The sequence below is a fragment of the Silene latifolia genome, chromosome X (genome assembly GCF_048544455.1).
Source record: "Silene latifolia isolate original U9 population chromosome X, ASM4854445v1, whole genome shotgun sequence".
Lineage (NCBI taxonomy): Eukaryota > Viridiplantae > Streptophyta > Magnoliopsida > Caryophyllales > Caryophyllaceae > Silene > Silene latifolia.
This window is the reverse complement of record NC_133537.1, coordinates 265,090,803-265,105,940: the sequence shown is the minus strand read 5'-3', so window position 1 is coordinate 265,105,940 and position 15,138 is coordinate 265,090,803. Positions and strand designations below refer to the sequence as shown.

The 15,138-nt window shown below is 37.4% G+C and overlaps 1 protein-coding gene across 1 annotated transcript; it reads left to right on the top strand.

Annotated features, from left to right (window-relative positions):
• Positions 1-203: 203 nt before the first annotated feature.
• Positions 204-1,107, top strand: LOC141620052 (uncharacterized). The gene is made up of 2 exons (XM_074437023.1): positions 204-456; positions 659-1,107. Exons 1-2 carry the CDS (start codon positions 204-206, stop codon positions 1,105-1,107), a joined length of 702 nt encoding a protein of 233 aa, XP_074293124.1.
• Positions 1,108-15,138: the final 14,031 nt, after the last annotated feature.

Sequence of the window (15,138 nt, the reverse complement as noted above, 5' to 3'; positions counted from 1 at the left end):
GTGTTCATGTCTCTACTTTGTGTCTTGACATGGCACGAGGTATTCGAACGGTTCCAATTTCCCATAAAAATTGGTGGCGACTCCAACAAAAATGCAAACGCTTGTTCCTCTTTCCTCCCAAGCGCCCCCGTGGGCCCCCGCTGTCCACAATTGCAAAGGTCTTGTGCAACAGACTTAGTGAGGTCTTATCTGACCTTGTAAGTATGAAGCAAATGGGCTTTATCAAAGGTAGAAATATTGTGGAAAATGTTCTTATCTGTCAAGACTTAGTGAGGCTATATAATAAGAAATCAGCTTCTCTAAGATACCTCATTAAGATTGACCTTAGAAAAGCTTATGATACTGTAGAATGGTGCTTCTTCAGGCAAATGCTAAATGCCATGAAATTCCCTGAGAAGTTTATTAATCTGCTAATGACTTGTGTAACCACTCCTAGCTATTCTCTTTGTGTTAATGGTAATACATTTGGATTCTTTCAAGGGAAGAGGGGGCTTAGGCAAGGAGACCCCCTGTCCCCTCTCTTATTCACTCTTTGCATGGACTATCTATTTAGGATCTTGGGTGTGGTAGCTCTGCAAGAGGATTTCAAATTTCATCCTCTGTCCTATAAAGCTGAATTATTTATTATTTGCTGATGATCTCCTTTTTTTCTGCCAAGGCACTGAGACATCTATCATGTGGTTATTGAGGGGGTTTGCTACATTTTCTATTGCTTCTGGTCTGGAATTAAACAAAGACAAATATGATATTTACTTCAATGAGGTGTCAGATAAAAGCATTTCTAATCTTCTTCAGGTTTCAGGCTTTAAAAGGGGATGCTTGCCATTTAGATATATTAGGGTTCCTATCTCATCTAAGAAATTGACAAAAAATGAGGGCATGAAACTTCTGGACAGAATAGTAGCTAGAATTAGAGGTTGGGGGACTAGGCACCTGTCTTATGCAGGTAGGCTGGTATTGGTTAATTCTATCTTGGCTTCTCTTCACTCTTATTGGACATTAATATTTCTCATACCAAATGGCTTAATGAAGAGAATTGATGCATATTGCAGGAACTTTCTTTGGGGAGGTAAATCTAAATACAAGAAAGCTCCTAATGTTAGTTGAGACATTTGTTGTTTACCAAAAGAGGAAGGGGGGTTAGGTATTAAGCAGACAAAAAGTTGAAACAAAGCTCTTTTAGGTAAGTATGCTTGGTGGATGGCAACAAAAAAAGATCATTTGTGGGTCAAATGGGTTAATCATGTATATATAAAAGGTGTGAACTAGAAAAATTATAGTGCTCCTTCTGACTGCACTTAGTCATGGAGGAAGATTACACACATCATGTCTCTTTTCAAATAAGCATACACTGGTAGTAAATGACTTAACACTGATCAGAATTACACAGTTGCTGAGGGTTATACTTGGTTAAGGAATAAGGCTCTTAAGGTTAATTGGAGGTTTGTCTCTTGGAACAGCCTTAATGTACCAAAGACTTCTTTTATATACTGGGCATCGATGCATCAAAGACTGCTCACCAAGGATAGTTTAATTCGTATGGGGTTACAAATGGAGGACTTGTGTGACTTGTGCAGAGCTGAACCTAAATCTCACTCTCACCTACTGAATGATTGCATTTTCAGTAGGCAGTGTTTGAATCTTTTGCAGGCACAACTACATATTCAGTTCCAGCTCAAGGACCTTGTGCAATGGACTGCTAGTGGCAGGGGAAAAACAAAATTACAAAGGAAGTACATAGGGACTTGTGTGACACCCCCATACTCCAAGTGCCTTAACAGGACCACTTAAGGTATGAGAACATCACCATCTCGGTTACCCGAAGCAATGATAATCAAATGACAATGAAGAAACATAATTTAAATAACAATATAGTTTAAAGTGATTACATAATCAAAACCAAAACTGTTAAACTGAAATACAAGGTTCTTAGACGGTCTACTGATAAAACTGTCAAAACTATAAAACATCGTCTGACACAGCGGAAGACTTCTAACTGCCACGTGATGTCTCATCCCATCTATCCCATACGCATCATAACATACCTTCTCAATAAATGCTCACCATCCCCGAATGGATCACCACAGTTTTTAAAACATTTAAACGGGGTCAGTACTAATTACACAATCAAAGCCACACTGAAACAGTCATACAAACAGCTCACACACAATCCCAGTCTCCATCTCCAATCACCTCATAACTGACTACACACTAAAGTGTGTAGCCCTGCCAGAGTACTCATCGCAACAGATACTCCTCGCCGTCAGTGGGGGATCGCAGCCGTTCCCACCTAAGCCCCGCTCATCTCCATTGAGCGATAAACTCATGTTCATTAATATGCACATCCCTTCTGTGGCGGGTTCCACAGAAGGCGAATCAAGGGCGTGAAGCCACTCCCGCAAGTGACTCCACTCAGCCAGGGACGCACCCCGAAGATCACAGACAATTAAACAGTAATCACAATACAAAATCAACTACCGTCTGAATCAATCAACAATATGGAATCACAACCGTCTGAATCAACCAACAATATGAAATCACAACCGTCTGAATCAACCAACAATCACTAACTACAGCACAATCACCACACATTATGTAACTAATACTGAGTAGGGAAACCCTACCTGGAAAAGCAATCACCACAGACGGTCTAGCAGCTAATCAAAATCGTTCTTCAATGAAATCACCTCCTATCAAACATGCAATCATACAATCACCATCTAATAAACACAATACTCCCAAAACCCCCAATTTACCCAATTAGAGTTTTAACCAAATTCAATGAAACAACATAAAAACTATACAAGGATCTTACCCTCGACACGACGAACTCAACGGTGTAAAGAACGTGACGATCCGACAACCTTAGCCTTTGGGATTTGATAGTAACGCGACGACGGAGACAACGTAACTTCTTTTCTCTTTGAAGGGTTTTTAGAAAAAGTAAGAGTGATGACTAAAGTGACGAAAACCTTTAAATATGAATCACGCGTTATTAACAAATCCCGTCAAAAACAACCCGGAAAAGTAACTTACTCGATCGAGTAAGTAACTTACTCGATCGAGTGCCCCTTACTCGATTGAGTACCCATCAGATAGACTACTGTTTCGTATAAAAACATACTTATTTGACAGAGTAAGTCCCACTCGATAGAGTACCCATAGACATAGAAAACCGTAGTATTACAGTCTTCCCTCCTTAAAAAGAACTTCGTCCCCGAAATTCAACCCATACTCAAAAACAAACATACTAACTCGATCAAGACACAACAACGCAACTAAGAACTCAAAACAAAACCCCAACCTACCAAACATGAACTCGTAACACCAACTCCACCAACTATACCTACCTCCACAACATGGCTCACGATATCGTATCAACTCCATTATATCTCTCGAGACACTAACTCCATACACTACCAACTACCGTCCACAAACGCTGCTAGCTCCGTAATATATCATCCACTAGCAAATCCAATATCAAGACACTCATAGACATCAAATGGAGTGTTATATTCTACCACCCTTAAAAGGAACTTCGTCCTCGAAGTTTACTCACACTCATAATATCATCATCCAACTGTCAACACTATTGAAATATTTTCCCATTCCTAAACATCACACTACTACAAGCACGGTCATGACCTTTAACAAAATCAACCACAACAGAAAACCATCCTTTATTCTCCATTAAGACTCAAACTTCCAAATATACTACAACATCTACAACCATCAAACTCTCTTTGCCGCATCCTAGTGCTCTTAAGATAAATGTTACGTCCTCGTAACTCACTAATACTAAATCCTAGTTATATCTTCTCATTATCCTCATCACCACCGCATGTCAAAGATAACCACCTATAATCTAAACACTCGCCATGCATATATCTAAGGCTCTCTTACTTAAACAATTCTCATACTTCAATTCACTCGTCACACCACCTAACCTATACCTCAAAATCTTTAGCTTAACCAAAACTTCAATTGTTCCCTATTACTGCCAAAACGACATAATCCTCTATACCTGCACCTATCTCCATACTCATAACTCACGATCCACAATTATTACATACACTCACACTAGATCCTCAAGTTCTTTTCTTTCATTACCGAAAAACTCATACATAACTTAACATGACACTAATTCCCAACACCCTACACTCACTGTCCCACAATCTGATTATGAACCACCTACAGCGTCCATATCAGTACCACACATGTTCCACAAATCACTTGCCATGACTATGTCTACCGATTCCTCATCTTGATACAAGATCAAAATTACTATAACAACTTCTCACAACTGTGTCCCATCAACAGAATATTACTATACCATGACAAAACGAAAACATACGCAGCTCTCTTTTATATCATACTCTACTCTCATTCCCAAACTGAAACTGGTAACAAACATCAACAAACAAAACAACAGTCTATGTATAATTGGTATGTACTTTCGAAAACTCGTATCATAATCATCTCGCCTACTCCACCACAACCGGTGACGGTATCGCAACACCGCCACCAACAGCCACACCGCAGTGCGAAAATACCCGCATCACAACACTAAGTACCGTGCCCGGATCACAACCCGAGGCACAACAACCACATCGATAGACATCAAAACTACATACAATTCCCATAAACACTGACTCAGAATAACTTTCCGGACAATAAAACTTACTCACGACTGCTTTACTAGATCACAACACAGCATATTATACAAAATAAACAAATAAGAACCTCATGAACATCATCCTTACCATTTCATGTAATAAACATGTATCATCAATACACATACAACTTTAACTAGCCATGCCAGATCAGTCAAATTATTACTTTTTGAACCTCATTCCATTAGTTTACCGTACCCAACATAAATCACCAAAACATTCATATAACAACTTTATAACTATCACACCCTACTATTTCTCGTGAGATCAGAACCTCACACAAACATTAAAATACATCATAGACCCGTAATCACATCCAACTAGTCAGTCTTGATCACGTAAGTTACCACTCGATAAAGGTTACCTGTCGCCCGAGCTTAACTCATATGCCCCTCATAACATATTCTCCCATTCGCACAACGATCATTTCCTGCCAAACGTAACCATAACATTAATACTCAACTACTAGCAACCGCCTTCTATAACCACATCTTATGCTCCCTCACAACCATACACATCAATCAGGTGTCTACAAAATCAACCTCTTTAGAATGGCCATTTTTCCTATTTATCATCACCCTTAACCACTAGTGACAATACCTCAACACTACCATCGTTTGGACATCAAGCCTCTTACACTCATCTCTAAACATCACGGTTTCTTTCCTATCTTTGGTTAACATCCCAAATAACGAACATCAAACCCATCAACCAAATTACCTCAACATTATTTCCAATTCCATCCTTAATTGTATCGTCACCCAACTCACCACCAAGATCTCATATCGTGCAAATTATTTACCCAACTTTTTACTTTCCTTAATTTCTCGAAACGCATGATTATCATGTTGTCTTGAAACTCCTATATAATCATTAACTAGCATCCTCGTCATAGTATCACACATCTCGACGATTCCTTACTTCTTTATCACATAACTCCGGTCAACATTTTTCTCAGCTTACTTTTTACCCTTCTTTTCTCTTTACACTCAACAATACCATTTAATAGTTCAACTCCTTATTACTTCTATCTAACTCTGTAGTGGTCTGGTTACCTTCTCATTGCTCCAAAACTCGAATCCCATTATTTCATATTAGTATCATCTCACTCTTTCTTACCATGGATCTTCTCTTATCATGATATCACTCACACTTATCACCAACCAATCTATGCGGTCAGCCCACTCCATCTCGCTTTTTTTTTTTTTTTTTTTTTAATCCCAAAACTCATTTCATCATGTTAACTGCCAAAGGAAATCACACACTAGTTTCACCTCTTGATAATACAAATTCTCAGACTCACTCACTATCTGAAAATCCACGTCACGACATGTCTCCACTATGTTCGCTATATACCATTCTTCTCCATCCCTCTACAACGATCTTTCATTACATACATTCTTAACCAACGTAATCTAACCCTCTCTCTCTATAATTCCTTACACATCTCAAGTTGCTACTATCCACATCCTTCCTTTCAATCTTTTAATTCTCACGTTCTTAGACTTACATCATCCCTTGCCCACATTCACTTACTTTTTCATTACTCAACACACAATCATATCACTCATCTTATCTCACAAAACATGCTTTGTGTCTCAATTAAGCCTTACCAATCCTTTTTCTCTTTCCATTATCTATCACAACCACATATAACTCATGTCCTCCCCACCGAACTCATACTCACCACAGGGGCCACTCCTTACATCATAAGATTGGGTAACTTACGTATCAAGACCAGTATACATGTAAAACAATGCATAAAGAAGCAAAATAACACCTTTGAATTAAACATAATATGCAACGAATTCAAAAGATACGCATATGACCCGAATCATAGGTCACTAGATCGAGTACTGGCCACACGATCGAGTAAGTGACTTACTCGATCGAGTAGGTGAAGGTCGGAGGCACGTAAAATAATTTACCAGGGATACTCGATCGAGTAAGGGCTACTCGATCGAGTAATAAGAGGTGCACTCGATCGAGTGAGGGCCACTCGATCGAGTACCCTACGCATTTTTCAGCACTGTCCAATTTTCGTAAAACGATCATATCTTACTCATTTCTCGGTCGTTTTGGGCGTGTGACCTATCGTTAGAATCGTAAAAGAACAAGCTATCACCTCCAATTGGAATCACATCAAAATCATACATAAATCTCAAGTTATAACAGTTTAAAGACAACCTCTCTATAATCGAAAAAACATAACTACTTGATTTTTACTTCCAAACAACTTAAACAACAACAAGGTAAACAAAAACAACTCAATACTCATAAAACCAGTATTTCTAATCACATGTTACTATCTTTAAAAGCCCAACAACAACATTCATTATGCACATAGTTTATTTAACTCGTCAACCATGATTTACCCACATGTTTTTATTCTATATCTTTACATACAACAATAATATAATACACGACATAAAATCTCCTATTCACATGTTACTAACATAGCAACATTATAAAATCTCTTCCATCATTCAATATGCTTTATCGGAAATCATATTATCATACAACGATTATTCATCTTTTTCCACCAATTCATCCATCATACCACATATTTATCCACCATATCCGTTCAACATATTCACCCAACACATGTTCAATTCACACTCCCAACTTTCTATACTCTTACACAGAACGACAACAACAACATATATACTTACGCATCGCTTTATATATATAAACAAAACACTTTTCCTTTCATAATTCTAACATGCCACATTATATATATCAATCATTATACTTTCATGCTTTATAATCAACCAACATACAATCCACGTCATCATCATCTTTCAACCCAGATCTCCCGTCCTCCACATGCATGCATCCATCAATTCACACAACATACTACTATATAGATACACAAAGCACATGATAAGCACATAACGATCCCGACACATATCCCATGGTGACCGGTTCAAAATTGTAGGGCAAGTTCGCGACTTTAGGACGTCTCCCAAGTCTTTGCATTAGCTCCTACAACTTCTACCCCGGGTTCATTTTAATTTGACTCTCATTAGGTTCATTAGTTACAGGTTTCAATATCGTCGCTCTGATACCACTTTGTGACACCCCCATACTCCACTGCCTTACCAGGACCACTAAAGGTATGAGAACATCACCATCTCGGTTACCCGAGGCAATGATAACCAAATGACAATGAAGAAATATAATTTAAATAACAATATAGTTTAAAGTGATTACATGATCAAAACCAAAACTGTTAAACTGAAATACAAGGTTCTCAGACGGTCTACTGATAAAACTATCAAAACTATAAAACATCGTCTGACACAGCGGAAGACTTCTAACTGCCACGTGATGACTCATCCCAGCTATCACATACGCGTCATAACATACCTGCTCAATAACAGCTCACCATCCCCGAATGGATCACCACAGTTTTTAAAACATTTAAACGGGGTCAATACTAATTACACAATCAAAGCCACACTGAAACAGTCACACAAATAGCTCACACACAATCCCAGTCTCCATATCCAATCACCTCATAACTGACTACACACTAAAGTGTGTAGCCCTGCCAGAGTACCCATCGCAACATATACTCCTCGCCGCCAGTGGAGGACCGCAGCCGTTCCCACCTAAGCCCCGCTCATCTCCATTGAGCGATAAAACCTTGTTCATTAATGTGCACATCCCTTCTGTGGCGGGTTCCATAGAAGGCGAATCAAGGGCGTGAAGCCACTCGCGCAAGTGACTCCACTCAGCCAGGGACGCACCCTGAAGATCACAGACAATTAAACAGTAATCACAATACAAAATCAACTACCGTCTTCATCAATCAACAATATGGAATCAGAACCGTCTGAATCAACCAACAATATGAAATAACAACCGTCTGAATCAACCAACAATCACTAACTACAGCACAATCACCACACATTATGTAACTAATACTGAGTAGGGAAACCCTACCTGGAAAAGCAAACACCACAGACGGTCTAGCAGCTAATCAAAATCGTTCTTCAATGAAATCACCTCCTATCAAACAGGCAATCATACAATCACCATCTAATAAACACAATACTCCCAAAACCCCCAATTTACCCAATTAGAGTTTTAACCAAATTCAATGAAACAACATAAAAACTATACAAGGATCTTACCCTCGACACGACGAACTCAACGGTGTAAAGAACGTGACGATCCGACAACCTTAGCCTTTGGGATTTGATAGTAACGCGACGACGGAGACAACGTAACTTCTTTTCTCTTTGAAGGGTTTTTAGAAAAAGTAAGAGTGATGACTAAAGTGACGTAAACCTTTAAATATGAATCACGCGTTATTAACAAATCCCGTCAAAAACAACCCGTAAAAGTAACTTACTCGATCGAGTAAGTAACTTACTCGATCGAGTGCCCCTTACTCGATCGAGTACCCATCAGACAGACTACTGTTTCGTATAAAAACATACTTACTCGACAGAGTAAGTCCCACTCGATAGAGTACCCATAGACATAGAAAACTGTAGTATTAAAACCTGTCATATTCCTCTTGTGTATGCAATATGGAAAGCTAGGAATGAAGCAAGAATATATCATGTTGTCACTCCTCCTGAGAAAGTCATTCAACAGATAAAGACGAAAATCCATGGAAGATTACTGAGGATGAATACTAGTGCCCTGACTAGTCGAGACTCTAGATGGTTTGAAAGCTTAAAGATCTGATAACATGTTGCTATTTCTCGTTTTTTGGGTTACATCTGTTATATTTAAAAGATTGTATAAGAGGTATACACAATTTTGAACTATACGGGTTATAATTGGAAATTTTTGAGATCACTATATTCTTACCTTATACCCAAAAAAAAAAATTATTCAAACTCAATTACCCCGTTATGCGTTGATGGCACATATCAAAAATTCTCTTAATTGTTTATTGACCCATGCATGGAATACAATGCAATAGCAATGAAACAATTTTTTTTTTATAAATTAGGTTTAATATACTTTCGCTAGATATATGTTGTGTCAATATTAAGATCATTTTCGAATTAAAATGTATGCACTTAGCAAGTATTAAAAAAATTCCGTTAATGTTTACACGAACAAGATGAACACAATGATATACGAGAAAAAAGTTATCAAATTGTATTCTTCTATTAGTATTTTATCATATCTTAATTCACTCGCACATATATACTTACGTTTTTACCCCGAAGTATTTGGCACAAAACTTGAAGCAAAATTATTAATTTTTTATGTTTCCTTTTTCTTTAATTAGGGTGTTACTGAGATTCTGTAACACCGGGTGGAGCTCTAGCGCTATCTAAATTTTTTTTACTAAGAGATTATTTCTCGCTACCCCTAATATGGCTCGACTTTTGTTTACAGATAAATACTTATTAGAAGTTAATAATTTTAGTAGGTAAGAAATTATATCATGGTTCAACGATAAATAATACTCGATGCTTTAGATGTAACATAAATTAATTTACAAACTTAATCGATGACCTGAAGCCGTGGATGCAAGAACGAAGTGAAACATATTTCTTCATAGGGAAATTTTTCTTGGTAGGCTATGTTTGAGTCCTTTAATTTTCTTTGTTACAAAAGCTCCAAACAATAGGCCCGTGCATCGCACAGACAATAAATCTAGTATATTTATAAAAGAGGCTTTTTTCAAGCGATTCTAAACTATCCACATCATCAAAAATTAATTTAGCAAAGTATAATAAATAATAATTTTTGATATAAAAAATAAAGTAAAAAAATCTTTTAATTATTATTATATATATTTCCTAAATTATATTCAAGTGATAATGTTTCTAATTTTTATATAAAAACTTTTACATTTCACTTGACAAAGGAAGTATCGTTGAAAAAATAATGAAAATAGTATAATTAGTTGTGCGGTTAAAAATGCTATCATTAAAGTATATATTTAATATTATTTGCACATATTAAAGATGTTGTGTGACACCCCGCGATAAAGCGGAAGATAAAACTTATAAATTCAAGCGGAAAATAGGAAAGTTTTGAAACTTTTAAAAATTCAAAGCGCGGGTTCATTAAAATACAAAACACAAATAAAGAATGCGGAAATAAAGTTTAAATTATACAAACGTGATAGTCAAGGTGAGGGAAAATATATCCCTCGAATGACAATACAATAAAAGGTGAGTCTAAACAATCCTAATAAACCGACTACAAGGCCAAAGTGCTCGCTAGCTCACACAAGTCTTCACCCCATGAATGCACCACTAATACCTGTCATTCATGTAAACATGAACGCCACAGTCAGTGGGGAGTAACTCAAGGTTCTCTCAGCCACAAAATGTCAAAACGAACATAACAAAGAACTAAAACAGGTAAGTCATAAAAGATACTTACGAAAGGCATGAATATCAAGTTTATATTTAAACATGGCAATTAAATGAAATAGAACAAGATGTACCAAGTTTAGCATAATAAAGATTCAACTATTCATGTGAGACAATCAAATAATATGAAAGACAAGGATACGATCATTCATGCAAAAACACGCATTTCAAGGAGTTATAACATAGATATGAGATTAAAATCCGAATCATGTGAAACAGTTACATAAGGGATCAACCAATGCAAGTTATAAGAATAGAAATCGTAGCCATTATTTGGAAAACCACTTAGCAAACATTGCACGGGACGTGGCTACTAATGTCACATTCAAACTTATGGCTTGCATCTCACCATAAGAACGGATGGGAACATCAATCCCGACGATCATATCGCAACTAGAGGGCTTATAACTCACCCCTAGTATCCGATAGGACCAAGACAAACAACACAAGAAAGACAAATACCAATATCTATAACCAAGCAAGACCTTTACTACTCATATATCAATATATAATTCCTCTGGTAGGACGACAATGGTACTCCCAAGACTCAGTCCTAGTCTAAATCTGGCCAGACTCTCGGGACAGCACAGTTCCCGATTCGACATGCGGCAGGACAGTTCGCATCCAAGACCCGAACCCTAAATCGGAAATCGAAAACCCACAATCGGCGGGACAGTCCGAAAGAGGCGGAAGATATGAGCTAAACCACAATCGGCAGGACAGTCCGAAAGAGGCATAAAGATAAGTCAAGCAATACGGTATAGCATAAAGGCATTATCATAAGAATACGACCCAACCAAGCGATACGAATCAACTTAGAAAGAGACTACTACATGTAATGAACCGATGATAATCCAAGTGAGACATTTCATGCCAAATCATAATCATGAATATGAATAAGTAACCCATTTCTTCAATATTTGTCCCTTGAATAAAAATGTAAACAAACGGAGATGAACCATTTATAATAAGCAAAACAAGCATCCAATTATAAATGACTCAATTTATTTAAATAAGTAGAATAATTCACTCACATTTGAGATACGATAAATAAATGAGAATGAACGGATTAAAAATTCATATTATAGGTAAGTAAGGCATTTCATCAAATTTTGACTTGAATAAATAATAAATTCCGCATTTATAATTAATGTGAGAAAAATATATGAACGGACGATATTTAACGAACTAAGTTATATAGAGCATGAGACGGGAAATGAATAAATCAAACACGAATATAAACCGACTCGATAAGGCACGCAACACGAGGCTAGGCCACGGCTCAACCATGGCCATACCTCTACACGTGACTAGGGCCACAACCGCTTAGCCTTAGCCACTGCCTAGGCCAGACAGGCCACTGCCTAGGCCAGGCAGGCCATGGCCAGGCCACTGCCCAGGCCACCAGGCCACTGCTCAGGCCACTGCCTAGGCCACTGCCAGCCTCTGCTCAGGCTGCAAACACCGTCAAAATAGGTTGCTAAAGCCGCCGTGTACAACACCTACAACGCTATCTTTTTCTCGTCTGAGAGCAGTCCCAAACAGCACAGATTTGTGCCCAAAAATAGTACCCAAACACGCCCTATTCTTGTCCTAAAACAGTCCTAGAAACGCATACAACCCGTCCCAAAACTGTCTTGAAGTGCTTGCAAAATTGACTCAAAACAGTCCCAAAATAGTATATATGTATCGACCAAAACAGCTACTTAAGACGCGCCATAACAGTCCCAGAAATGCAAACAACTAGTCCCCTAAACTCAACATGTAATCATCTCAAAACGTGCATTTTTAAGCACCAAAACCGGTCCCTACAAGGTACCATTTTCACGACTAAATGCAGTCCCGAATGCCCTACAAAAACGCCTCAAGCACACCCCAAAAACAGTCGCATAAACCGTTACACCGACCACCGAGACAATCCTGAAAAAGGACCTCAAAACAGACCCAACCAGGCCGTGAGCAGCCCTGACACGGCCATTACCCGACTACCTACCACTACCCTTCACACCACTCCATATTCCATCTGAAATCAGTCCAAGAACAGAACATTTAAAACGCATAAATCGAACGCAAACACGGGTCCTGCCGAGGCACTATGACACGGGGTTTCAAAGCATACGAAGGATGAATTGACCATGTAAATAGACAAGCACAAAAACATTCCGAGAAACAACTCTAACCGTCCCCAAAACCGAGTCAGAAACTGAGTTCACGCAAACGGAGGTCACGACAGAACACGGGCTCGACACAGTCCACTCCAAACACTGATTTGAGACGATATTTACCAATCAAATGAAAGAAAAATGTAAAGAATTGAACTTTATCAATGAAGAGCATGAAAACGACATGTAACACGGAAATTTCGACATTTGTCGAGTAACCTATCACCGTTACCTTTTTGCCCTTCAATGAACACGATTTCGACTTAAAACCATACCGGGTTGTCTAAGCTTGCACCTAAACATGAAGACAACCGAAATTAGCGAGAAATCTGAGCCTTAAATAAGACGACAGCCACGATATTGGAGGAAAGCGGGGATCTTTCTTACCTTAAAAGATGAAGGACAAAAAGGGGGAGCTATTGGCGTAAAAATTAGCGAAAATGGTTGAGAAATGAAGTCGGGATCTGAGTTTGAATGTCGGGTTTAATGGAGGTGTTGATGTTTTTGGTTGATGCTGATTGTTGTTGCTATTGTTTTGTTGTTGCTGGTGAATCACGAAAAAGGAAGGGGAAAAGAAGGGGGGTAGGGACGGGGTAGGACGACAACAACAACAACAACAACAACAACAACAACAACAACAACAACAACAACAACAACAACAACAACAACAACAACAACAACAACAACAACAACAACAACAACAACAACAACAACAACAACAACAACAACAACAACAACAACAACAACAACAACAACAACAACAACAACAACAACAACAACAACAACAACAACAACAACAACAACAACAACAACAACAACAACAACAACAACAACAACAACAACAACAACAACAATAATAATAATAATAATATATTTTAAGTTAGAGATAAGGTGAGTGTGAGTATGTGTAGTAAGAATCGGATTAGTCCGAATAAATTACGCTCTAAAAGAAAATGTGACGGTCTTATGCTAGACGGGAATACGTCTCAAACCTATTATAATTTAAGACGAAACTTTATTATTATTAATATTATCATTATTATCCTACTCGACTAATAAAATAAATTTTTATATAAACAGGCTTATAAAAATATAGTTTTTATAAAAATCGTGTTTAAAATAAAATTAATTAAGTTAAATAATTTAAAATATAAATAAAACAATGGAATGGTCAATTTTAACTATAAATGGCAAAAATGGGAAATTCGCGGGTGTTACAATCACCCCACCTTTTAAAAAGTTTCGTCCTCGAAACTTGAAAGTAGAAAGGAAAGGTTATAAAAATAAAATTGGAATTTTGGAATCGGTAACCAAAACATTTAAAAGGTTACTTGTCGTAAGAATTAAAATTCTTTCAAAAGTTTCAAATAAAATTTTCCGACGGAACCAGATTTTCATCAAAGGAACGGAAGTGCTCTCGTTACGTATTCAAGAACATCACATTCCAAATCAAAGATAAGGTCAAAAGGCACATATTTGTATAAATCGAAAATAAAAATGCTTTCAAAACATTTATGAAGAGTTTTCCAAAGTATAGGTCTCATTCATGGAACGAAATTGCTCTTGTCGTGCACACAAGAACGTTAACTTTCCAAGTCAAAGACAAATTTAAGACAAAATCAATTCGCCGGCAAGCGTAAAGTTATCAAACGTCTCCAATAACGAGTTCTAACATCCGGTCAACGTTAAAATCAAATGGAAAAAGGTAATCCACTCAAATTTTCTTTTGTAATAGGCAAATGAAAATTAAAAGATTCATGGTAAACTAAAAAAGGAGTTAAGTTTTCGAAAATATAACATTAAACTTTGACAAAGAAATCATAAATAGATCAAAGTTAATAGAAATTGGATAAAATTTACAGAAATCTCGGGTTTAGCAATTAAAATCATGATAAATAAGTTTATATTCAAAGAACAAGTAGGGAACTAAATCAAATTTTCATTTCC